The sequence below is a fragment of the Pan troglodytes genome, chromosome 6 (assembly GCF_028858775.2).
Source record: "Pan troglodytes isolate AG18354 chromosome 6, NHGRI_mPanTro3-v2.0_pri, whole genome shotgun sequence".
In the NCBI taxonomy this organism is placed as follows: Eukaryota; Metazoa; Chordata; class Mammalia; order Primates; family Hominidae; genus Pan; species Pan troglodytes.
Genome location: NC_072404.2, coordinates 81,459,853 through 81,483,383, shown reverse-complemented (window position 1 = coordinate 81,483,383; position 23,531 = coordinate 81,459,853). Strand labels below are relative to the sequence as shown.

General features: G+C 51.6%; 1 protein-coding gene across 2 annotated transcripts in view; it reads right to left on the bottom strand.

Annotated features, from left to right (window-relative positions):
* Positions 1 to 23,531, bottom strand: part of CASTOR2 (cytosolic arginine sensor for mTORC1 subunit 2) — a 66,773-nt gene that overhangs the window by 29,349 nt on the left and 13,893 nt on the right. The window contains exon 1 of one of the 2 annotated variants that reach the window (XM_054655713.2): positions 905 to 1,264. The exons of the other annotated variant lie outside the window; for it this stretch is intronic. Within the exon in view, the coding sequence (XP_054511688.1) occupies positions 905 to 912 (8 nt within the window). The 5' untranslated portion in view covers positions 913 to 1,264. Of the gene's footprint in view, positions 1 to 904; positions 1,265 to 23,531 lie in introns of those variants that run through there. 2 annotated transcript variants of the gene reach the window in all.

Sequence of the window (23,531 nt, the reverse complement as noted above, 5' to 3'; positions counted from 1 at the left end):
TTTGAGACCAGTCTGGCCAACATGGTGAAATCCTGTCTCTACTAAAAATTCAAAAAATAAAATAAAATAAAACCCTGCCTGATCAACACCAGCCACTTCCTTTCCCTCATCTCCCATCATAGAGGTTGTCCTCCTTTGACAGCCTACAGCCCCACACTATGTCTATCGGATGACTTTCAGGCCACTGTGGACAGCTGGGCTGGTGGTGCATCACAGCCCAAGGATACAGTTCATCTCACAGTCCTATGTGAAGTATGCCCTTAGAGTTGTGCAGTGCACAACCCATCCAACTGCGCATGACAGTGCCGAGTGCTTCCCACAAACTATTACAAATCATACTTTAAGGGTCTACTTCCCTCAGTAGACCACAGCTCTCAGAAGCAAGGACAGAAGGTCCTCCGTACACACACCTTGTATCTGACACTGGCTGGGCATGGAATCAACACGCTAGGATTGCTGAGCGAAAGGATGGACTGTGGCCACACACTTGCCTTCAAAATCAGAGAAGCCTCAATGAGAACAAACCCTGTCCGCCCTCATGTGGTATCACCTTGACTTAACCCTCCTCTTGGAGAAGCTAAGGTCTCCAGTTCTAATTCTCTCTCCGCCTTTTCTAATGAGTCATGGCCAGGTCCACACCCCAGATGCCGGGCCCCCGGGGTTTGTGGCCTCTCTGTACTCTGCCTACAAAGAGCTGGAAAGAGGAGCAAATGCCAGAAAGTACCCAGTGTGGGTGCTAAGTGCTGTGAAAAAACTCCAGGTGGGAGGCCGGGCACGGTGGCTCACATCTGTAATCTCAGCACTTCTGGAGGCCAAGGCAGGGGGATCACTTGAGCCCAGGAGTTTGAGACCAGCCTGGGCAACATGGTAAGACTCCATCTCTACAAAAAAATTTAAAAATTACCTGAGCATGGTGGTGTGCCCCTGTCGTCTCAGCTACTCAGGAGGCGGAGGTGGGAGGATCACTTGGGCCTGGGAGGCGGAGGTTGCAGTGAACCGTGATTGCACCACTGCACTCCAGGCTGGGTGACACAGTGAGATCCTGTCTTAAAAAAATAAAATAAAAGATGCAGGCTTGATTCCTGCAGGGTCACCATGCCCTGTGTCAGCCAGACTCTGCCAAGGTCACCTGCTAGCTTGCCTGGGAACAAGCCAGGACCTTTGGAATTAACGGCCTGGCCTGCCGGGTGCGGTGGCTCATGCCTGTAATCCCAGCACTTTGGGAGGCAGAGCCAGGTGGCTCACCTGAGGTCAGGAGTTCGAGACCAGCCTGGCCAACATGGTGAAACCCCATCTCTACCTCTACTAAAAATACAAAAAATTAGCCAGGTGTGGTGGTGCACCCCTGTAGTCCCAGCTACTCGGGAGGCTGATGCAGAATTGCTTGAACCGGGGAGGTGGAGACTGCAGTTGAGTCGAGATTGTGCCACTGCACTCCAGACTGGGTGACAGAGCGAGACTCCATCTCAAAAACAAACAAACAAACAAACAAAAAAGAGCCTGGCCAGCGGGGTTTTGAAACAAGCCCAGAGCCTTCACTGCTCAAGTGACCCACCCACCCAAACCAGAGAGGCTCTGCAAACATGCCCCAAGACAGGCGTCTTGGATGTTATGGGCGCCTGTTTACAAAACATTCTCGGGCCTTACTTAAAGCAGGTCCTTTCTCAGCCCACTTGGGATTACAGCACCAGCCTGGAAGGACAGGGGTGTTTCTTGCAAAGTGTGGCCCGTTCTGTCTGGAATGAGGGAGTTTGGCCACATCTCCTGCAGCCTATCCAAGTGAGGGAATGAAGGGATCAGGGCCTCACCTGCTTCTGGAGACCGCCCACCCCTGCCCCTGCCAGCCAACTTCTGGCTGCCTCCCTGCTGATGTTTTTCTGATGTGGCTAACAGTAGCATTCATTCATTCATTCATTCCTTTAGAGACAGTGTCTTGCTCTGTCACCCAGACTGGAGTGCACTGGCATGATCATAGTTCACTGCAGCCTCCAACTTCTGGGCTCAAGCGATCCTCCCACCTCAGCCTCCTGAGTAGCTGGGACTATAGATGCTTATCACCATGGCTGGCTAATTTTTAAATGTTTGTGGAGACGGGGTCTTGCTATATTGCCCAGGCTGGTCTCGTATTCCTGACCTCAAGCGATCCTCCCAAGCCTCGGCCTCCCAAAGTACTGGGATTACAGTTGCGAGCCAGTGCACCCAGCTGACAGGGGCCTTTTAAAACACGCAGTGAGCGGCCGGGCGCGGTGGCTCATGCCTGTAATCCCAGCACTTTGGAAGGCCAAGGCAGGCGGATCACAAGGTCAAGAGATCAAGACCATCCGGGACAAGGTGAAACCCCGTCTCTACTAAAAATACAAAAATTAGCTGGGCATGGTGGTGTGCGCCTGTAGTCCCAGCTACTCGGGAGGCTGGGGCGAGAGAATCACTTGAATCTGGGAGGCAGGGGTTGCAGTGAGCCAAGATCACGCCACTGCACTCCAGCTTGGAGACAGAGCAAGATTCCGTCTCAAAAAAAAAAAAAAAAAAAAAAAAAAAAAAGCAGTGAGTGATAGAAGTGTTTCGGGGCCACAGTTCATGGGGCTTTTCTTCCCAGAGGAAAATCAGGGGGAGGGTGAGTGCCCGGCTTTGTTCTGCTAACCAGCTGCAGCTTTTTCATCTGTTTCTCCTGGGTTTTCAATGGGTCTCTCGTGTTATTTACATTTCATTTCTCCTGTCTTTAGCAACTAGAAGCTGCCCTTTCAAGTTTTACTTAGAAAAAGGCCCTTAATTGGTTCTGCAATTGGAAGGGCGATCCTGAACAGGAGTTATTTTGCCTTAAGATATAAAATAAGGTCGGGCGCGGTGGCTCATGCTTGTAATCCCAGCACTTGGGCAGGCTGAGGCAGGTGGATCGCGAGGTCAGGAGATCGAGACCATCCTGGCTAACACGGTTAAACCCTGTCTCTACTAAAAAAAATAAAAATAAAAATACAAAAAATTAGCTGGGCATGGTGGCGGGCGCCTGTAGTCCCAGCTACTCAGGAGGCTGAGGCAGGAGAATGGTGTGAGCACAGGAGGTGGAGCTTGCAGTGAGCTGAGATCGCGCCACTGCACCCCAGCCTGGGCAACAGAGCGAGACTCCATCTCAAAAAACAAAAAAAAAGATAGAAAATAAAATGTGCTTGTGTCATGGGTGACCAGGAGAATCCAATCAGACAGCATGGGTGATGGTGTTTGGCAAATTCCAGGGTGATTATGGAGAGGCAGCGTTACCAAAGGGGACGGATAGGGCAGAAGAAATCACAAAGGTCTGGGGGAAAGCCCCAGGAACCCAGGCTCCCCCCCAGGAGATCTCAGTCCTTATAGACAAGAGTATACCTTCTGCTTGTCAGGTCTTGGTGCAAAATAATCACTGATTTTGGATCTCCTCAATTCTCATGGTCCCCAGCCCGACTTCCTTTCACCCCCACCAGCCTATCACCTCCCTAGCCATGGTGATATCCATCATAGTACTGAGATTAATCGCTTCCACGTCTGTCTTTTTTTTTTTTTTTTTTTTTTTTGAGATGGAGTCTCACTGTCGCCCAGGCTGGAGTGCAGTGGTGTGATCTCGGCTCACTGCAACTTCTGTCTCCCATGTTCAAGCGATTCTCCTGCCTCAGCTCCCCGAGTAGCCGGGATTACAGGCGTGTGCCACCATGCCCCGCTAATTTTGTATTTTTAGTAGAGATGGGGTTTCGCCATGTTGGCCAGGCTGGTCTCCAACCCCTGACCTCAGGTGATCCACCCACCTCAGCCTCCCAAAGTGCTGGGATTACAGGTGTGAGCCACCGTGCCCGGCCCCATTTCTGTCTTTGCGAGCAAGAGACAAGGCTGCATCTCCTCCTCCAGGGCCGCCATGCCCAGCACAGGGCTTGGTACGAGGTCTGTAATCAGTGTGACCTTAATGAATGTGCTGTAGAATGATTCCCATTTCACAGATGGGAAAACCGAAGCTTAGTTGGGTTAAAGGAGTTAGCTGCCTGGGGTCTGCCGAGCTGGGGCTGAACTGCCTGTATGGGTTGGGGGCTTTCTGAAGGCAGGGGGGACTTGTAGCATACACCCCATGACTCAGCATTTCCATTCTGAGACATCCACCCTTTACAGATATGTAACGGGAGACACAGACAAGAGGATCCGTGACAGCCTGTTCTCAGTAACAAAAACCTGGCCACAGCCCAGACGCCCATCAGCAGAAGAGGACATGAAGAATGGCAGAATATTACCCAGCAGGCAACATGAACCATCCACAGTGTTAAGCAAAGAGATAAACAAGTGTCAGCAATGTCACAGCACTGTGGGTTGAAAAACAAGTCCCCGGACATTGTGTATGGCAGGGTAGACTTTTTACAGAGTTACAAGTACCTATGATTAAAAAAAAAAAAAAAAACACCTGGTCAGGCACAGTGGTTCATGCCTGTAATCCCATCACTTTGGGGAGGCCAAGGCAAGCAGATCACTTGAGGTCAGGAGTTCGAGGCCAGCCTGGCCAACATGGTGAAAACCCATCTCTACTAAAAATACAAAAATTAGCCTGGCATAGTGGCACATGCCTGTAATCCTAGCTACTTGGGGGGCTGAAGCACGAGAATCGCTTGAACCTGGGAGTTCGAGGCTGCAGTAAGCTAAGATCACGCCACTGCTCTCCAGACTAGCAAGACTCTGTCTCAAAAAAAAAAAAAAAAAGAGGCAATGCTTTGGAGTTGGCAGTCCGATCCTGTGGTCTTGGGCATATTTACACAGCTCCTGAGCCTGTTCCCCAAACTTCCAAGAGGGGTATATACTGTCTGCCTTCAGGAACCAGGGTGAGGAATCAATGTCCCTTTGCAGATAAAAGCACCAGGTGACCAGCCTGGGCAACACAGTGAGATCCTGTCTCTACAAAAAATAATCTAAAAAAAAATATTAGCAGGGCCTGGTAACATGCACCTGTAGTCCCAGCTACTCAGGAGGCTGAGGAAGGAGGATTGCTCGAGCCCAGGAGGTCGAGGCTGCAGTGATGAGCTATGATTGCACCACTGCACTCCAACCTAGGTGACAGTGTAAGACCTTGTCTCAAAAATAAAAAATAAAATTAAAAAAGCACCAGGCGGCCGGGCGCGGTGGCTCATGCCTGTAATTCCAGCACTTTGGGAGGCCGAGGGGGGTGGTTCACCTGAGGTCAGGAGTTTGAGACCAACCTGGCCAATATGGTGAAACCCCGTCTCTACTAAAAACACACACAAAAAAATTAGCCGGGCGTGGTGGCAGGCACCTGTAATCCCAGCTACTCAGGAGGCTGAGGCGGAAGAATTGCTTGAATCTGGGAGGCGAAGGTTGCAGTGAGCCGAGATCGCGCCACTGCACTCCAGCCTGGGTGACAGAGTAAGATTCTGTCTCCAAAAAAAAAAAAAAAAAACACCAGGCATGCTGTGGTTGCTTTCATAAACAGCATCCATGCATCCATTTCTGGTTTTGGTTAATGGCACGACACTTCCCTGGTCTTTCCCTGACATAACCAGAAGCTCATTCAACCTTCTGTGTTCCTTACACCAGAGCTGAGAACGCACACCGAGACACACAACCTCTGACCTTTCCAAGCATGCAGACAGTTTTGTGTCAACATGCTGAAGACCACAATGGAAATATTTGACCCTAAAGCAACCTGCAGTCCTGCCCTGACACTATGAATTGGGACGCAACATTCTCTGGAGGCCTTGCTATTAAAGGACTTTGGGGACACGCTGGGGCATGGGCTGGAGTTGTTGTCCTGTCACATGGTAACTCTGGGAGTGGCCCTGGTTCCCGGTCACACTCATCTCCTGCGGCCACCACCACTCCAACCCTACCGTGTACTGCTGGCCTGTGGGGCTGGGTGTTCCTGGGGGCCCCCTCGGCTGGCCCCATCCTTAGATGACCCCTGCCCAAACTCACCCTCAGCAAAGACATGCAGCTCAGAAATCCCCCTTTCCTGCCACTGGGGCCCATCTACCCATTGCTGGGTGAGCTTAACCCTCCCTCCCCCAGACCTCTTCCACCCCTGCCCCTCTGCCACGCTCAGCAGCACCCCAACACACACCCCAGATTTCCTAAGACACAGACCAACTGGGGAGGGCACCCTCTCAGAAAGTCTCTGATCATTCGCCCATCTTTTTTTTTTTTGACATAAGGTCTTGCTCTGTTGCCCAGGCTGGAGTGCAATGGTGCAATCATAGCTCACTGCAGCAGCCTCAGACTCCTGGGCTCAAGTGAGCCTCCCAACTCAGCCTCCCAAGTTGCTGCAACTACAGGTACACACCACCATGCCTGGCTAATTTTTTTTTTTTTTTTCTGAGACGGAGTCTCGCTCTGTTGCCCAGGCTGGAGCGCAGTGGCGTGATCTCGGCTCACTGCAAGCTCTGCCTCCCAGGTTCACGCCATTCTCCTGCCTCAGCCTCCCAAGTAGCTGGGACTACAGGCGCCTGCCACCACACCTGGCTAAATTTTTTGTATTTTTAGTAGAGACAGGGTTTCACTGTGTTAGCCAAGATGGTCTCGATCTCCTGACCTCGTGACCCGCCCGCCACGGCCTCCCAAAGTGTTGGAATTACAAGTGTGAGCCACCGCACCCGGCCTTTTTTTTTTTTTTTCATTTTTTTGTAAAGACAGGGTCTCACTATATTGCTCAGGCTGGTCTCGAACTCCTGGCCTCAAGACATCCTCCCGCCTTGGCCTCCCAAAGTCCTGGGGTTACGTGTGAGCCACTGTGTCAGCCACTGTGCCCGACCTGTCCACCCATCTGATCCCTTCTCTCTGGCCTCAGGAAAACAGCACCCTGGCAAACTCCTTCCCCCTTTCATGACTCTCCCAAGCACCTCCCTGAGCTGTCGGTTTCATACTTGGCTTCTTAGTCTTAGCAATAAATAGGATCAAGTTTCTTATGTCCTAAAAAAAAGAGTCTTCCTTCATCCCCATCTCCTCCTGAGGCCACCTCCTTACCCCGACCCCCTGCCATTGGGCCACCTCCTCAAGCCCTCCAGGGTATCCCGCTCCGTTCATCAGTGACCTCCCTGAGCCCAGCCCGATGACGTCTTCCCTCATGCCTCCCTGCCCTTGACCTGTTGCCTGGACCCACATGGCTGGCCAAGGCCTCCCTGGAATCTGCAATCTCCCGCACGGTCTCCTCTGACGTCTTGGACACTGACAGTCCTCTGTTTCCTGTGGTGGCTGCTCTTCTCCTCCCCAGCGTAGGCAGCTCTCAAGGGGTCCTCTCTCATCTCCTATTACACCCTGTCCCCAGATGCTCACTCCTGGGCTTCCAACCACCGTGGTCCAGGCTCTCCCTGCAGACTTGCACTTCTCTCCCTGCACCCTGGCTTCAACCACCTTGGTTGATTCTTTTTTTTTTTTGGAGATGGAGTCTTGCTTTGTTGCCTAGGCTGGAGTGCAGCGACACAATCTCGGCTCACCGCAACCTCTGCCTACCAGGTTCAAGCAATTCTCCTGCCTCAGCCTCCCAAGTAGCTGGGATTACCGGCGCCTGCCACCACGCCCGGCTAATTTTCGTATTTTTTAGTAGAGATGGGGTTTCACTATGTTAACCAGGCTGGTCTCGAACTCCTGATCTCGTGAGCCACCCGCCTCGGCCCCCCAAAGTGCTGGGATTACAGGCATGAACCACCACACCCGGGCGGTTGATTCATTTGTCCCATCAACTCTCTGACATAGTTGTTGCTGCCCATTTGACAGATGAGGAAACTGAGGCTTAGAGAGGCTGAGCCACCACCCTATAGATGATCCAGGTCGCAGCTGGTCCCCTCACCCTGCCAGAGTTGTTGACATGTGCCCTCACCCTGACGGGGTGAAAGAGAATTGCACACCAGTCGCTGACTCTCAAAATCCATTGTTCCCCCCACCACCCAACCCTGGCCTTGGCCTGGAGCCAAGCACCAGGGCAGAGCTGAGGCCCAGGGTGGCCCCTCATCTGGGCCGAGAAGCTGAGTAGCTGAGTCATCTCTGAGAAGAACATTCCCATCTTCAATCGCTGCGGCTGCCTGTTGTGGACGGCCCGGCTGACACGGGTAACTTGATCTGTTTACTCTGGGATTCCTAAGCCCACAGAGTGAGGCCCTCACACGGGGCCTCTCCCCGGGCATCCTGGGCAAGGAGCCCTGGCCCAGCCAGAGTCCTGTTCCAGCAACAGACCTGAAACCCCAAGGCAGAGGGGGAAGGAGGGTGCAGCAGGGGAGAGACACTTCCAGGTAAACTTGCCTGGCAAAACCTTTTCTGAGATGTCTGATTTATGAACCAGCTAAAGTAGCAGAGATAAGAGAATTACAAGTGTTTTTTTTTTTTTTTAATCTGTGGCACAGTTTACCACCAGTTCACCAGCAAATAAGAAAGGGGGGTGCCAGGCACGGTGGCTCACACCTGCAATCCCAGCACTTTGGGAGGCAGAGGCGGGTGGATCACTTGAGACCAGGAGTTCGAGACCAGCCTGGGCAACATGGTGAAACCCTGTCTCTACTAAAAATACAAACATTAGCTGGGTGTGGTGGCAGGTGCCTGTAATCTCAGCTACTCCAGAGGCTGAAGCAGGAGAATCACTTGAACCCAGGAGGTGGATGTTGCAGTGAGCAGAGATCACACCACTGCACTCCAGCCTGGGTGACACAGTGAGACTCGCTCTCAAAAAAAAAAAAAAGACAAAGGAGGACCTTCAGGGAACCACCCAGATGTAGAGGTGGGGCACGGAGAAGCCCAGAATCAAGTTTGGAAAGCTATTTTTGTTGCCTCCTCCAGTACTGGAATCCTGAACAGAGACTGGCCCAGCCTGCATTTGCATACACCTAGGGATGGGGAACTCACTTCTTTCTGGAGCAATTAATTCCATCCTGGGGGTAGATGACTTCTAGAAGCTCTATGTGCCTTCCTTTTTCTTTTTCTTTTTTTGAGATGGAGTCTTGCTCTGTTGCCAGGCTGGAGTGCAGTCACGCGATCTCTGCTCATGCAACATCCACCTCCTGGGTTCACGCCATTCTCCTGCCTCAGCCTCCCGAGTAGCTGGGACTACAGGCGCCCACCACCACACCCAGCTAATTTTTGTATTTTTTAGAAGAGATGGACTTTCACCATGTTGGCCAGGATAGTCTTGATCTCTTGACCTCATGATCCACCTGCCTCGGCCTCCCAAAGTGCTGGGATTACAGGCCTGAGTCACCACACCTGGCCCTTTTCTGTTTTTTAAGAAACAGTGTCCCACTCTTTCCCCCAGGCTGGAGTGCAGTGGTGCGATCATAGCTCACTGCAGCCTTGCACTCCTGGGCTCAAGCAATCCTCCTGCCTCAGCCTCCCAAGTAGCTGGGACTACAAGCATGCACCACCATACCAGGCTGATTTAAAAAAATCTTGAGGCCGGGCACAGTGGCTCATGCCTGTAATCCCAGCACTTTGGGAGGCTGAGGTGGGCAGATCACGAGGTCAGGAGTTTGAGACTAGCCTGGCCAATATGGTGAAACCCCGTCTCTACTAAAAATACAAAAAATAGCTGGGCATGGTGGCCTGCACCTGTAGTCCCAGCTACTCTGGAGGCTGAGGCAGAAGAATCGCTCGAACCCAGGAGGCAGAGGTTGCAGTGAGCCGAGATCATGCCACTGCACTCCAGCCTGGGTGACAGAGCAAGACTCCGTCTTAAAAAAAAAATCTTTTCATGTAGAGACAGGGTCTCACGATGTTGCTCAGGCTGGTCTTGAATTCCTGGCCTCAAGCCATCCTCCCACCTTTGCCTCCCGAAGAGTTAGGATTACAGGATTGAGCCACCATACAGGGTCCTACAGTTCCTTGATTAGCATCTTAAGGGGAAAGACTTTTAGCATGGAATAGATCATCTTTAGACAAAAACCCAGGATCAGAGAAGGGATGGGATCTGCCAGAGGTCACACTTTGCACGAGACAGGACCAGAACTGGGAAGACCTTTCACCTCCAGCAGTGACCCATCCCCCTGACCCCCACACCCAGACTCTTCCTGGTGTCTACCTGCTGTGTGCCACTCGATTCACCATGCCCCCAGCCTGCCCTTCACCAAGCCCTCTTCGATTGACCCCTTGGGGACCTCAAATCCAGCCTTTTTCATCCCTGCTGTCATCTTCCAAGCCTCTTCCTGGGTCTCCTGAGACCCTGTCCATCCACGCTGCACAGTAGAGGCAAAGGCACTTCTCAAAGCACAAATGTGATGACCTCACTCCTTGGGTCAAGCACCTCCCGTGGCTCCCACTGTCTCCATGATAATACCAAGGGCCCCAGGATGGCTTCCAGCTCCATGATTTGGGCTGTTTCTGTCCAGCCCCCATGTGACCACTGCTGGGCCCCTCCTCGTTCCTTAGTGTGCCATATCCTCCCCCGGGACCCTCATTCCACTCCCCAGCCTTCAGGTCTTAGGGTTGACACCTTCACGAACCATGCTCCACTACGTCCCCTCCTCAACACAACCCACACCTCCCCTCCAACCGTCAGTGCCTACTTAGGGAGGTGTCTGGCCATTAGATCACTGCTGAAGTTTACCAACTCCACCCTGGCCTGGGCTGCTGAGTGGGCAGAGACCAAGGAGGCTTTGTCACTGCTACCCCAGCTCCCAGTTCTGGGCGAGCCTCGTAGTATTTGCTGATTGACTCTGCACCTGTCTTGGGTGCCAGGGGCTGCTCCTGGCCTGGGGTGGGGTGGGTAGGGGCACTGGGGACTGGACAGGAGGGTGGTGTGCCAGGCAGACAGAGCATCCCCTGCTCACTATGGAACCTTGGCCCACTCCTTGTCCTGGCTTCAGTTTCTCCAGCTGTACAGTGAGATGACTAGCGTGGGCAATCCCTGCAGTCCCTCCAGGGATCACGGTCCCATGCTTCCCTCATATCCAATTATGGAGAATGTGATAAAGGCCACTGCGTCTCCCACTACCAGGCAGGCGGGGCACCTTCATGGGCTGAGGACCTACAGATGCTCACACCTTCCAGCTCGCCCAACTATAGTGTGGCTCGTGGTTAGGTGCGAGGGCATTTTCTTTTTCTTTTCCTTTTTTTTTTTTTTTCCAGACAGGGTCTTGCTCTGTCACCCAGGCTGGAGTGCAATGGCACCAATCACAGTTCACTGCAGCCTCTAACTCCTGGGCTTACGTGATCCTCCTGCCCAAGTAGCTGGGACTACAGGTGCATGCCGCCACACCCAGCTAATTTCTTATTTTATTTATGCTGGGACTATAGGCGTGTGCCACCACACCCAACTAATTTCTTATTTTATTATTTATTTCTGAGACTGGGTCTCACTCTGTCACCCAGGCTGGAGTACAGTGGCACGATCTCAGCTCCCCGCAACCTCTGCCTCCCGCATTCAAGTGATTCTCCTGCCTCAGCCTCCCGAGTAGCTGGGATTACAAGCACCCACCACCACACCTGGCTAATTTTTGTACTTTCAGTAGAGATGGGATTTTGCCATGTTGGCCAGGCTGGTCTCAAACTCCTGACCTCAAGCGATCCACCCGCCTTGGCCTCCCAAAGTGCTAGGATTATGGGCGTGAGCCACCGCACCTAGCCTAATTTTTTATTTTTTGTAGAGACAGGGTCTCACTATGTTGCACAAGCTGGTCCTGAACTCCTGGCTCAAGAGATCTTCCTGCCTTGGCCTGCCAAATTTGCTGGGATTACAGGTATAAGCCACTGCACCTAGCCAAAACATGTTTTTTTTTTTTTTTTTGAGATAGAGTCTCGCCATCCAGGCTGGAGTGCAGTGGCACAATCTCGGCTCACTGCAAGCTCCACCTCCCGGGTTCACTCCATTCTCCTGCCTCAGCCTCCCGAGTAGCTGGGACTACAGGCAACCACTACCATGCCCGGCTAATTTTTTGTATTTTTAGTAGAGACGGGGTTTCACTGTGTTAGCCAGGATGGTCTCCATCTCCTGACCTTGTGATCCGCCCGTCTCGGCCTCCCAAAGTCCTGGGATGACAGGCGTGAGCCACCGCACCCGGCACCAAAACATGTTTTTAATGAGATAAAATCTGAGCTTGGGTCATGGTTTCTTATAGATGTGTATTTTTTTTTAACCCCAAACTCAGCGTTTACAATTGCGGCATAACTTACTATAACAAAATGTACAGATTTTCAGGTGGGCAATTAGATGACTTTTGGCAAGTGTATATCCCCCATTTAACCAGCACCCCGATAAGTATACTGGACATTCCCATCATTGCAGAAAGTGTTCCGTGCTCCTTTCCCAACAACTGGAGGCAGCCACTGCTCTAGTCTCTAGTGCCGTGGATTCACTGTGTCTGTTTTGTGCTTCAAATCCATGGAAACACACACATTGTGTCCTATTTTCTGCCTGGTTTATTTTGCTCAATAAATTATTTTTGAGATTAACCCAGGCTGGGTGCAGTGATTCATGCCCATACCCAACATTCTGGGAGGCTGGGGTGGGAGGATCGCTTGAAGCCGGGAGTTCAAGACCAGCCGGGACAACATAGTGAGATCCCATCTCTACAGAAAAAAAAAAAAAAATAGGTGGACACAGTGGTTAGTCTCAGCTACTCAGGTGGCTGAGTTGGGAGGATCGCTCGAGCCTGGGTGGTAGAGGCTGTGGTGAGCTATGATTGCGCCACTGCACTCCAGCCTGGGTGACAGAGCGAGACTCCATCTCAAAAACAAAACAAACATTACCCAGGCATGGTGGCATGCTCCTATAGTCCCAGCTATTTGGGAGGCTGAGGCAGGAGGACTGCTTGAGCCCAGGAGGTCCAGGCTGCAGTGAGCTATAACTGCACTACTGCATTCCAGCCTGGGAAAAGCAAGATCCTGTCTCAAAAAAAAAAAAAAAAAAAAAAAAAAAGGCCAGGCGTGGTGGCTCACACCTGTAATCCCAGCACTTTGGGAGGCCAAGATGGGCGAATCACGAGGTCAGGAGATCGAGACCATCCTGGCTAACACGGTGAAACCCCGTCTATAGTAAAAACAAAAAAATTAGCCGGGCATGGTGGCGGGCGCCTGTAGTCCCAGCTACTCAGGAGGCTGAGGCAGGAGAATGGCATGAACCTGGGAGGCGGAGCTTGCAGTGAGCCGAGATGGCGCCACTGCACTCCAGCCTGGGTGACAGAGCAAGACTCCGTCTCAAAAAAAAAAAAAGAAAAATTCCCTCCAGTGTTATGGCTGAATGCCCTAATATTCTACAGTAATAGAAACACAGAATATCTTCTGCATTTTGAAATGCAATGTGGAATGAAAAAAAAAAAAAAAGCATGCCTCAGAAGATCGCAGGCTGCCAGGTATCTTTTCCATACATATAAATGGGATGAAAGCCTTTGCAAAAATCAAGGGAAAGATAAATGTAGGCAGACAACAGTTACCATCACTGTCATGGTCGCTGTGGGGGGCAGTGTTATTCAAATGATAAACAAACATAAAGTAAAAGCAGGATCAATAAGTACGTCACAAACCAAAAATTCTGAGTCATCAAATTCTGCACGCCTGAGGTCCACCAAAAAAAAGGAGCCTGGGCCGGGTGCGGTGGCTCACGCCTGTAATCCCAGCAGTCTGGGAGGCCGAAGTGGGCAGAACAAGAGGTCAGGAAATCAAGACCATCCTGGCTAACACGGTGAAACCCTGTCTCTACTAAAAACATAAAAAATTAGCTGGGCGCAGTGGCAGGCACCTGTAGTCCCAGCTACCCGGGAGGCTGAGGCAGTAGAATGGCGTGAACCCGGGAGGCGGAGCTTGCAGTGAGCCAAGATCGCGCCACTGCACTCCAGCCTGGGCGACAGAGTGAGACTCAGTCTCAAAAAAATAAATAAATAAATAAGTCGGGTGTGGTGGCGGGCACTTGTAATCTCAGCTACTTGGGAGGGTGAGGCAGGAGAATTGCTTGAACCCGGGAGGCAGAGATTGCAGTGATCCGAGATGGCACCACTGAACTCCAGCCTGGGTGACAGAACCAGACTCCGTCTCAAAAAAGAAAAAAAAAAGAAGTGGCCCGTGACCATCGGCCATCTCTGGACACAGATGAGCAATGAGCAGTGAAAGCCAGAGGCCAAGAGTGAGAACAGTTTAATATCAATTTTTGTAAAATATTATTAAAAAAAAAAAAAGGCCAGGCGCAGTGACTCACGCCTATAATCCCAGCACTTTGGGAGGCCAAAGCGGGTGTATCACTTGAGGTCAAGAGATCAAGACCAGCCTAGCCAACATGGTGAAACCCTGTCTCTACTAAAAATACAAAAATTGGCCAGCCGTGTGGTGCGTGTCTATAATCCCAGCTACTCAGGAGGCTGAGGTGGGAAAATTGCCTGAACCTGGGAGGTGGAGGTTGCAGTGAGCCGATATCACGCCACTGCACTCCAGCCTAGGTGACAGAGCAAGACTCTGTCTCGAAAAAAAATAATTAAATTAAAAGAAAAAAAGAAAACCAGACAGAACCTTCTCACTGCTCAGTCTCTGTCTTTCCTAGCCACTGTGAGAGGGGCCTGACTCCCCATGGGGGTGATGAACAAGCCCTCGGGAGACCAGAGGCATGGCCTTCCTGGATCACACAGATTGCCTGAATTGGTCTCCCTTGGGCCACCTGTCCCTGCCCTCTGCGGGAGAAAGGCCCAGACTGCAGGAGAATCTGCCCTCCCAACAGATGTGTGTGTTTGAGCGACTTAAGAACCTTCCTTCTTCTATGGGAGGATTTAGGGATCCTGGCATCTCTTTTTTTTTTTTTTTCTTTTTGAGACAGAGTCTCACTCTGTTGCCCAGGCTGGAGGCATGATCTTGGCTCACTGCAACCTCCACTTCCCAGGTTAAGCAATTCTCCTGCCTCAGCCTCCCGAGTAGCTGAGATTACAGGCTCCCGCCACCAGGCCCGGATAATTTTTGTATTTTTAGTAGAGATGGGGTTTCACCATGTTGGCCAGGCTGGTCTTGAACTCCTGACCTCAAGTGATCTGCCCACCTTGGCCTCCCGAAGTGCTGAGATTACAGGTGTGAGCCACTGCGCCCGGCCGGTGCTGGCTTTAGAGAACAAACACTCCTTGGTAGCATAAACACAGAGGAAGATCCTAATGGTTGAATTTTTTTGTTGTTATTTAAAGTCAAGGTCTCGCTCTGTCGCCCACGCTGGAGTGCACTGCCAGCCTCAAACTCCTGGGCTCAAGAGATTCTCCCACCTTGCCCTCCAGAGTAGCTGGGACTACAGGTGTGTGCCACCATACCTGGCTAATTTTTAAAAATTTAAAAAATTTTATCGAGATGGGGGTCTTACTACATTGTTCAGGCTGGTTTCCAACTCCCGACCTCAAGTGATCCTCCCTCCTTGGCCTCCCAAAGTGCTGGGATGACAGGCGTGAGCCACTGCACCTGGCCAAACCATTTGTTTTTCATGGGATATTCCAGACACACGTGGTGTGCAGGGCAGGGCCTGCAGTATAGGTAGGAGCTGTGCTGTCTTAAAATCACCACCTTCTCCCAGACCCACATTTTCGGAAGGGGGCGTAAGGGGCAGGTGATCAGAAGCACCACAGGCAGTATCTGAGCTCAGTGCATGGCTCTTGGGGCTCTAGATATGGGAACCTTCTGCAACACTGAGACCTGCAGCCATGTTCTTTTTTTTCTTTTCTTTTTTTTCTTTTTTCTTTTTTTTTTTGAGACAGAGTCTCCCTCTGTTGCCCAGGCTGGAGTGCAGCGGCACGATCTCGGCTCACCATAACCTCCACCTCCCGGCTTCAAGTAATTCTCTGCCTCAGCCTCCCGAGTAGCTGGGATTACAGGCACCCGCCACCACACCTGGCTAATTCTTTTTTTGTATTTTTAGTAGAGACAGGGTTTCACCATCTTGGCCAGGCTGGTCTTGAACTCCTGACCTTGTGATCCACCCCCACAGGCATGTTTTAAAGACAGTATCCAGCTGGGTGTGGCAGCTTACGCCTGTCATCCCAGCACTTTGGAAGGCCAAGGAGGGCTTATCACTTGAGGTCAGGAGTTCAAGACCAGCCTGGCCAACGTGGCGAAACCCCATCTCTACTAAAAATACAAAAAAATTAGCTGGGTTTGGTGGTGCGTGCCTGTAGTTGCAGCTACTTGGGAGGCTAAGGCAGGAGAATCGCTTGAACCGGGAAGGTGGAGGTTGCAGTGAGCCGAGATAACGCCACTGCCCTCCAGCCTGGGCAACAGAGTGAGACTCTGTCTCAAAAAAATCCAAATAAATAAAGGTGGAATCCGTGTCTCAGTGAGCATCTGCTGAAGGAGTAAATGGAAAGCTGAAATTGGCTAAAATGATTTAAGGAAAAAAGAGCTATCCAGGTATCCATCTGGAGCAACCACCTCTGGTAGATGCGGTGCTGGGCTTGGTCTGTCCGTGATGCCATCTAACCCTCAGGCCACCCTAAGGAAGGTTCTGCCATGCCCCTCTGCAGACGGGACACTGAGGCCTGGGGGGTAATGGAACATGCTCACCACAGTTAGCGAGGGCAGAGCTGGGATGAGAGGATCAGGGCAGAACTGAGATCCCCTGACAATGATTCTTTTTTTTTTTTTTTTTTTTTTGAGCCAGGCTGTTTCTCAATCTTTGGCCCCTAGGCTGGAGTGCATGATTACTGGCATGATTACTGCAGCCTCAACCTCCCAGGCTCAAGTGATCCTCCCACCTAAGCCTCCAGAATAGTTGGCACTACAGGCAGGAATCACCATGCCCAGCTACTTGTATATTTTTTTGTAGAGATGGGGGTCTCACTATGTTGCCCAGGCTGGTCTTGAGCTTCTAAGCCCAAGCAACTCCATCACTTCAGCCTCCCAAAATGCTGAGTGTGAGCCATTGTCCCCAACCCCCTGACAGTGACTCTTGAAAGGGGCTCAACTTTTACTTCTGTGGGAGCCCCGAGGACCAGAACCAGACCTGCCCTGAGAAGGGGCTAGACCTCCCATCTTTCAGAGCCTCACTGGCCCACCCTGCATAGAGAGAGGAGTGGCACAGTCTAGAGTGGTTCTTTTTTTTTGAGACAGGGTCTCACTCTGTCACCCAGGATGGAGTGCTGTGGCTCAATCTCAGCTCACTGCAATCTCCACCTCTTGGGTTCAAATGATTCTTATGTCTCAGCCTCCTGAGTAGCTGGGATTACAGGTGTGCACCATCACACCCAGCTAATTTTTGTATTTTTAGTAGAGATGGGGTTTCTACTAACCCCATTGGCCAGGCTGGTCTTGAACTCCTGACCTCAGGTGATCTGACTGCCTCGGCCTCCCAAAGGGCTGGGATTACAGGTGTGAGCCACTGTGCCTGAGTGGCTCTTAAATCAGACTTCTGAGTCCAAAGCTAGCTTCTTTGACTAAGTCATACAGATGGCTTTGGGCAGGTTCCTCACCCTCTGGGGCCTCGGTTTCCTTATCTGAGACATGGGGGAGGTCACATACCCACCTGAGTTGATAATGCATCCAAAGGGCATGGCGGTGGGCCTGGCCCATAGGAACCTGAGTCAAGGGGAGCCTCACTGTCATCTTCATCGACAGCAGTGAGAGGAGCAGGAAGGGAGGTGTTGGCTCCTGGGTCCCTGGGGCCCTTCCTCCAGGGATCCACCATCAGAGGGTGCCCTCCCAAAGGTGGGGAGATGGCAGCTGGCCTGTTGTTCTGTATCACCCAGCATTTCAACTCTCCCAGGCAACCATGGTTGGCAGGTCCCAATTTCTACTGAGATCACCCCATGTAGGTCACATGGCGAGGGTCCCACACCCCAGCCTCACCACTTCCAACGAGCCAAACGCTTCCCATTTCCAGCCCGACGATGGTACTAACTTCCCTGCCCCTCCTTGGAGATCCCCAACCCCAAATAACCTCTCCTGATCTCCAGGGTCTCTTGGTGACAATACCTGCCTGCCTGCCTTAGCTAAGGGGGTCAGTTGCTTCTATCAGTCTCAATGCCCCAGAAACTGAGCGAAAACCCAAGTATTGATGGCCTACTGAACGCAAAGTCTGAGTCTGACCCTGGTATTCTATTCCTTGGTTTTTAGAATGCCCCCAGACAAAGATGAGGGCTGAAGGCTCAGAAAGGCCGGGTCAGGCCAGGTGAGGTGGCTCACGTCTGAAATCACAGCACTTTTGGAGGCCGAGGCAGGAGGATCGTTTGAGGCCAGGAGTTTGAGGCCAGCCTGGGCAACAAAGTGAAACCCTGTCTCTACAAAATATTGTAAAAATTAGCCAGGTGTGGTGGCACACACCTGTAGCCCCAGCTATTCAGGAGGCTGAGGCAGGAGGATCCCTTGAGTCCAGGAGCTGCAGTGAGCTATGATTTTGCCACTGAACTCTGGCCTGGGTGACCGAGCGAGACCCTGTCTTCAAAAGAAAACAAGAAAGGTAGGGTGACCTGCCTGGGAATATGTGGTAGGAACAGCAGAGTGGAGAGAGAGCGCTTGATAAGGTGTCTTGTTGGGAGACATTCCCCACACCATGGTGCCATGGGAATCACATAAGGAGGTCAAGTGTGCCTCACTCAAGCACTCAGAAACCAAGCTTGCAGAGGGGGTCAGGACAGAAGATGCACACAACTCACAGCCAACCCCACACTCTGGACCTGGGGCACCTGCTAAGCACTTTCTCTGTAAGATCTCACTTAAACCTCCCGTGAACAGCCCTATAACGTGGGTGCTATCACCTTCTTCATTTTTCTACAGAAACTGACAAATTAGCCAGTTAAACCAGGCTAATTTGGACTGAGGGGCTGGGTGGGGACGTCATCAGAGAGAAGCTGCAGGAGGGAAATTGTAGACTAGAACAAAGTCCAAAGAGGGTGGAGAAAAGCACAGATTAAAAAAAAAGAAGAAGAAAGAAATGTGGCCAGGCATAGTGGCTCACGCTTGTAATCCCAGCACTTTGGGAGGCTGAGGCAGGTTGATCACCCAAGGTCAGGAGTTTGAGACCAGCCTGGCCAACATGGCGAAACCCTGTCTCTACTAAAAATGCCAAAATTAGCTGAGTGTGGTGGTGCACACCTGTAATCCCAGCTACTCGGGAGGCTGAGGCAGGAGAATCGCTCAAACCCAGGAGGCAAGAGTTTGCAGTGAGCTGAGATTGCGCCACTGCACTCCAGCCTGGGTGACAGGGTGAGACTCTGTCCCCGCCACCAAAAAAAAAAAAAAAAAAAAAAATGCGTTTTACTGCCTGCAAGCTCGAGTTCTCCCTCCAGCACCCTACCCACCAGGGCTCCTCAGAGGCCTGGCTTGAGGAATGGATACGGTAGCCTTGTCATCTGCAGGTGACACCAGGCCTGCAGCTTGTTCTCTGAGGTGTCACCCCCTTATTCTTTTTTTTTTTTTTTTTTTTTTGAGACAGAGTCTCACTCTGTTGCCCAGGCTGGAGTGCAGTGGTGTGATCTCTGCTCACTGCAACCTCCGCTTCCCGGGTTCAAGCAATTCTCCTGCCTCAGCCTCCCAAGTAGCTGGGACTACAGGCGTGCACCACCACACCCGGCTAATTTTTGTATTTTTAGTAGAGACAGGGTTTTACCATATTAGCCAGGCTGGTCTTGAACTCCTGACTTTGTGATCCGCCTGCCTCAGCCTCCCAAAGTGCTGGGATTACAGGCGTGAGCCACCACGCCCAGCCCATACACCCCCTCATTCTTGACTGTGCTGCTCTAGTGGACGAAACAGCCCCAAAGCATTGCTCAGTTGGGAGGGGGTGGAGGGAGTCCAGCCTGGGTGTGTGCAAAGGAGTCACCCAGGAAATTCACCGCGGGATCTGCCCTTACAGATGCACTCGCCTGGGGCCAAGCCCTGGGTGGCTGGGGCAGGTTACCCAGAGGCCCAGGGGCCAAATGCAGGAGCAAGTTCCCATCAGGAAAGGGGAAGAGTGAAGCAGAGATCCAGCTCCTGCATGCAGGGGAGTGGGCACGGGCAACCCCTTACCCCAGGGTCATTCCCCAGCCTCACCTCTAAGGCAATGAAGGAGGGTAGAGTCTGAGGGCGCCCCTGACACCTCCACCTGTCCCCATCCCCTATCAGCGTTCCACATTCCAGTGCAGGCCCAAAATTCTAACCCCAAAGAAGAAGTGTGGTGGGGTACGCTTCTTCCCACTTTTTTTTTTTTTCTTGAGACTGGGTCTCACTTTGTCAACCAGGCTGGAGTGCAATGGTGTGAGCATAGCTCACTGCAGCCTCCAACTCCTGGGCTCCAGTGATCCTCCTGTCTCAGCCTCCAGAGTAGCTGGGGCTACAGGTGTGCACTACCACGTCTGGCTAATTTTTAAAATTTCTTGTAGAGACGGGGTCTGGCTATGTTGCCCCAAATGGTCTTGAATTCCTGGCCTCAAGCGATCCTCTTGCCTCCACCTCCCAAAGTGCTGGGATTATAGGCGTGAGCCACCGCACCGGGCCTTGATTTCACATTTGAACTCTCCCACATTAAAAAAAAAATTATTAAAAAAAAAATAGGCCCAGCATGGTACCTCATACTTGTAATCCCAGCACTTTAGGAGGCCAAGGTAGGAGAATTGTCTGAGCCCAGGAGTTCAAGACCAGCCTGGGGAACATGGTAAAACCCCAACAGGATGGATTTGATTCCTATACAAATTGAAGCTGCCCTGCCAAGGAGGGCCTGCCTGGAGGGGATGAGACCTTCGTCCTGAGGCCTCAGGGTCAGGGGATCAGGAGTGTGGGAGCTAGAATAGAAGCAGACAGCCTGGGCACGGTGGCTCACGCCTGTAATCCCAGCACTTTGGGAGGCCGAGGCGGGTGGATCGCCTGAGGTTAGGAGTTCGAGACCAGCCTGGCCAACATGGTGAAACCCTGACTCTACTGAAAATATAAAAATTAGCCAGGCATGGTGGTGTACACCTGTAGTCCCAGGGAGGACTGAGGCAGGAGAATCACTTGAACACGGGAGGCGGAGGTTGCAGTGAACCAAGATTGCGCCATTGCACTCCAGCAGCCGGGATGACAGAGCAAGACTCTGTCTCAAAAAAAAAAAAGAAAAAGAGGACAAGACATGGCGGTCAGCGTGCAGAGGAGGTGCGACTGGAGAAAGACTGGGGGTCACATGGGCAGGACCTGGGTGGGCTGGGTGGGAGGGGGGCTGGATGTGGTGCTGTGCACCAGGGAGCGGACACAGAAGCAGGGGGCAGTCTGGGAGGAAGACTTGCAAGCACCATATGGGGACACAGTAGACACCCAGAGTGTCCAGGCACCCTGCAGGCAGAGCTGGTGTGCAGGGCAGAGAAGGGTGCCCAAGACATTGCTGGGAGCAGAGAAGTCACACCTTCCTCAAGGCCGGCTGGAGGATGCAACAGCTCTTTGTGTTCCAAGAAGCAGCTCTTACCAGGGGGCTGCCTGCCTGGCCCCCAGAGTTTCTCCAGTCTCCTTACTATAGACCCCTCCCCTCCTGCCAGCCTCCTGCATCCCCACAGCTCAGCCAATCTGAAACAAATAAACAGCTTCCCTTCCTCCAATAACAACCAGCCATCCTGCAATTGTCAGATGTGCCCTTCCAGTGCTTCCAAAGCAGAACAGACCATCCGTGCCATGGGGACAGAGGCCACCACTGCCACCTCGCCGAGGCTTGCATCAAGTAGAGGGCACCTCAAAACATCCATTGAATTTCTGTGAATAATAGGTTCACTATGTAATCAACACCTCACTAAGTCCCTAACATAAAATTCCCCATTTAATTCTCACAACCACCCAAGATGTTGATAGTATTATCTCCAGTTATTTTTTGGTAGAGATGGGGTCTCACTATGCTGTCCAGGCTGATCTCAAACTCCTGAGCTCAGGCAATCCTCCCGCTTCGACCTGCCAAAGTGATGGGATTACAAGTGTGAGCCACCATGCCTCACCTTATCCCTATTTTAAAGATGAAACCAGGCCACGGTGTGGTGGCTCACGCCTATAATTCTACCACTTTGGAAGGTCAAGGCAGGAGAATTGTCTGAGCTCAAGAGTTTGAGACTGGCCTGGGCAACACAGTAAGACCCTGTTGCTACTAAAAATCTTTTTTAAAAATTAGCTGGGCATGACGGTGCACACCTGTAGTCCCAGCTACTTGGAAGGCTGAGGCAGGAGGATTGCTTATGCCTGGAAGGTTGAGGCTGCAGTGAGCTATGCTCATGCCACTGCACTCTAGCATAGATAACAGAGCCAGACCCTCCTTGGAGGTTCTAAGTTGCCCAAGATCACATGGCTGGTGGGTTGTGGGAATTTGGATAAAAACACATTTTCCTGTTATGTGCATATCCTGAGAAATGACCCTTGGCATAAGCTTTTCCATCTTGGGTTAACAGTGGAAAGGAGTGGAGGGCATAGGCGGCGAGGAGTTCGGAATGGGGGGGCCAAGGCTGAACCCCAAACTGCTGTTGTCCACTGTGTGACTTGGGGGCAGACAGCTCCTTCCTGTAGAGCTGCTATGAGGGTGAATGATGGGAACTCCCAGCGGAGGCCTCATGCATAGTGGGTGTTCAAGAAGGATCTGCCATGGCCGGGAGCAGTGGCTCACGCGTATGATCTCAGCCCTTTGGGAGGCCGAGGCAGGCGAATCACCTGAGGTCAGGAGTTTGAGACCAGCCTGGCCTACATGGTGAAACCCCATCTCTACTAAAAAATACAAAAATTAGCTGGGTATGGTGGCACATGCCTGTAGTCCCAGCTACTCGGGAGGCTGAGGCAGGAGGATCACTTGAACCCAGGTGGCAGAGGCTGTACTGAGCCGAGATTGCACTGCACTCCAGCCTGGGCAATAGAGTAAGACTCTGTCTCAAAAAAAAAAAAAAAAAAATGGGAACATCAGACACTGGGGAATCCAATAGAGGGGAGGTTGGGAAGGGGAGGAAGGTTAAAAAAATTACCTATCGGGTACAATGTTCACTATTTGGGTAATGGGCGTACTAGAGGCCCAGTCCCTACCAGTATGCCATATATCCATGTAACAAACATCCACATGTACCTCTTGAATCTAAAATAAAATAAAATCTTAAACATTAATTTTAATTTTTATTTTTTTGAGACAAGGTCTGGCTCTACTGCCTGGCTGGAGTACGGTGGCACAATCTCGGCTCACTGCAGCCTCTACCTCCCGGGGTCAAGCGATCCTTCCACCTCAGCCTCCTGAGTAGCTAAGACCACAGGTGCACGCCACTATGCCCAGCTACATTTTGTATATTTTGTAGAGATGAGGTTTCACCATGTTGCCCAGGCTGGTCTCCGACTTGTGAGCTCAACCAATCTACTCACCTCAGCCTCCCAAAGTGCTGGGATTACAGGCATGAGCCACCACACCTGGCCTCAAATTTTATTAATTGTGGTAAAATACACACAACAAAACCTACCATCTTAACTATCTTTAAGTGTGCAATTCAATCGTGTTAAGCACATTTGCAATACGGACAGCAATTGCCACCATCCATCTCTAGAACTCTTCATCTTACCCAACAGGAACTCCATACCCACTAAACACCAACTCCCCAGCTCTTGGCAACCACCATTCTTTCTGTCTCTATGACTCCGGCTACACCAGGTATTTCATACAAGTGGGATCTCATGCAGTATTTGTTCTTTTGTGA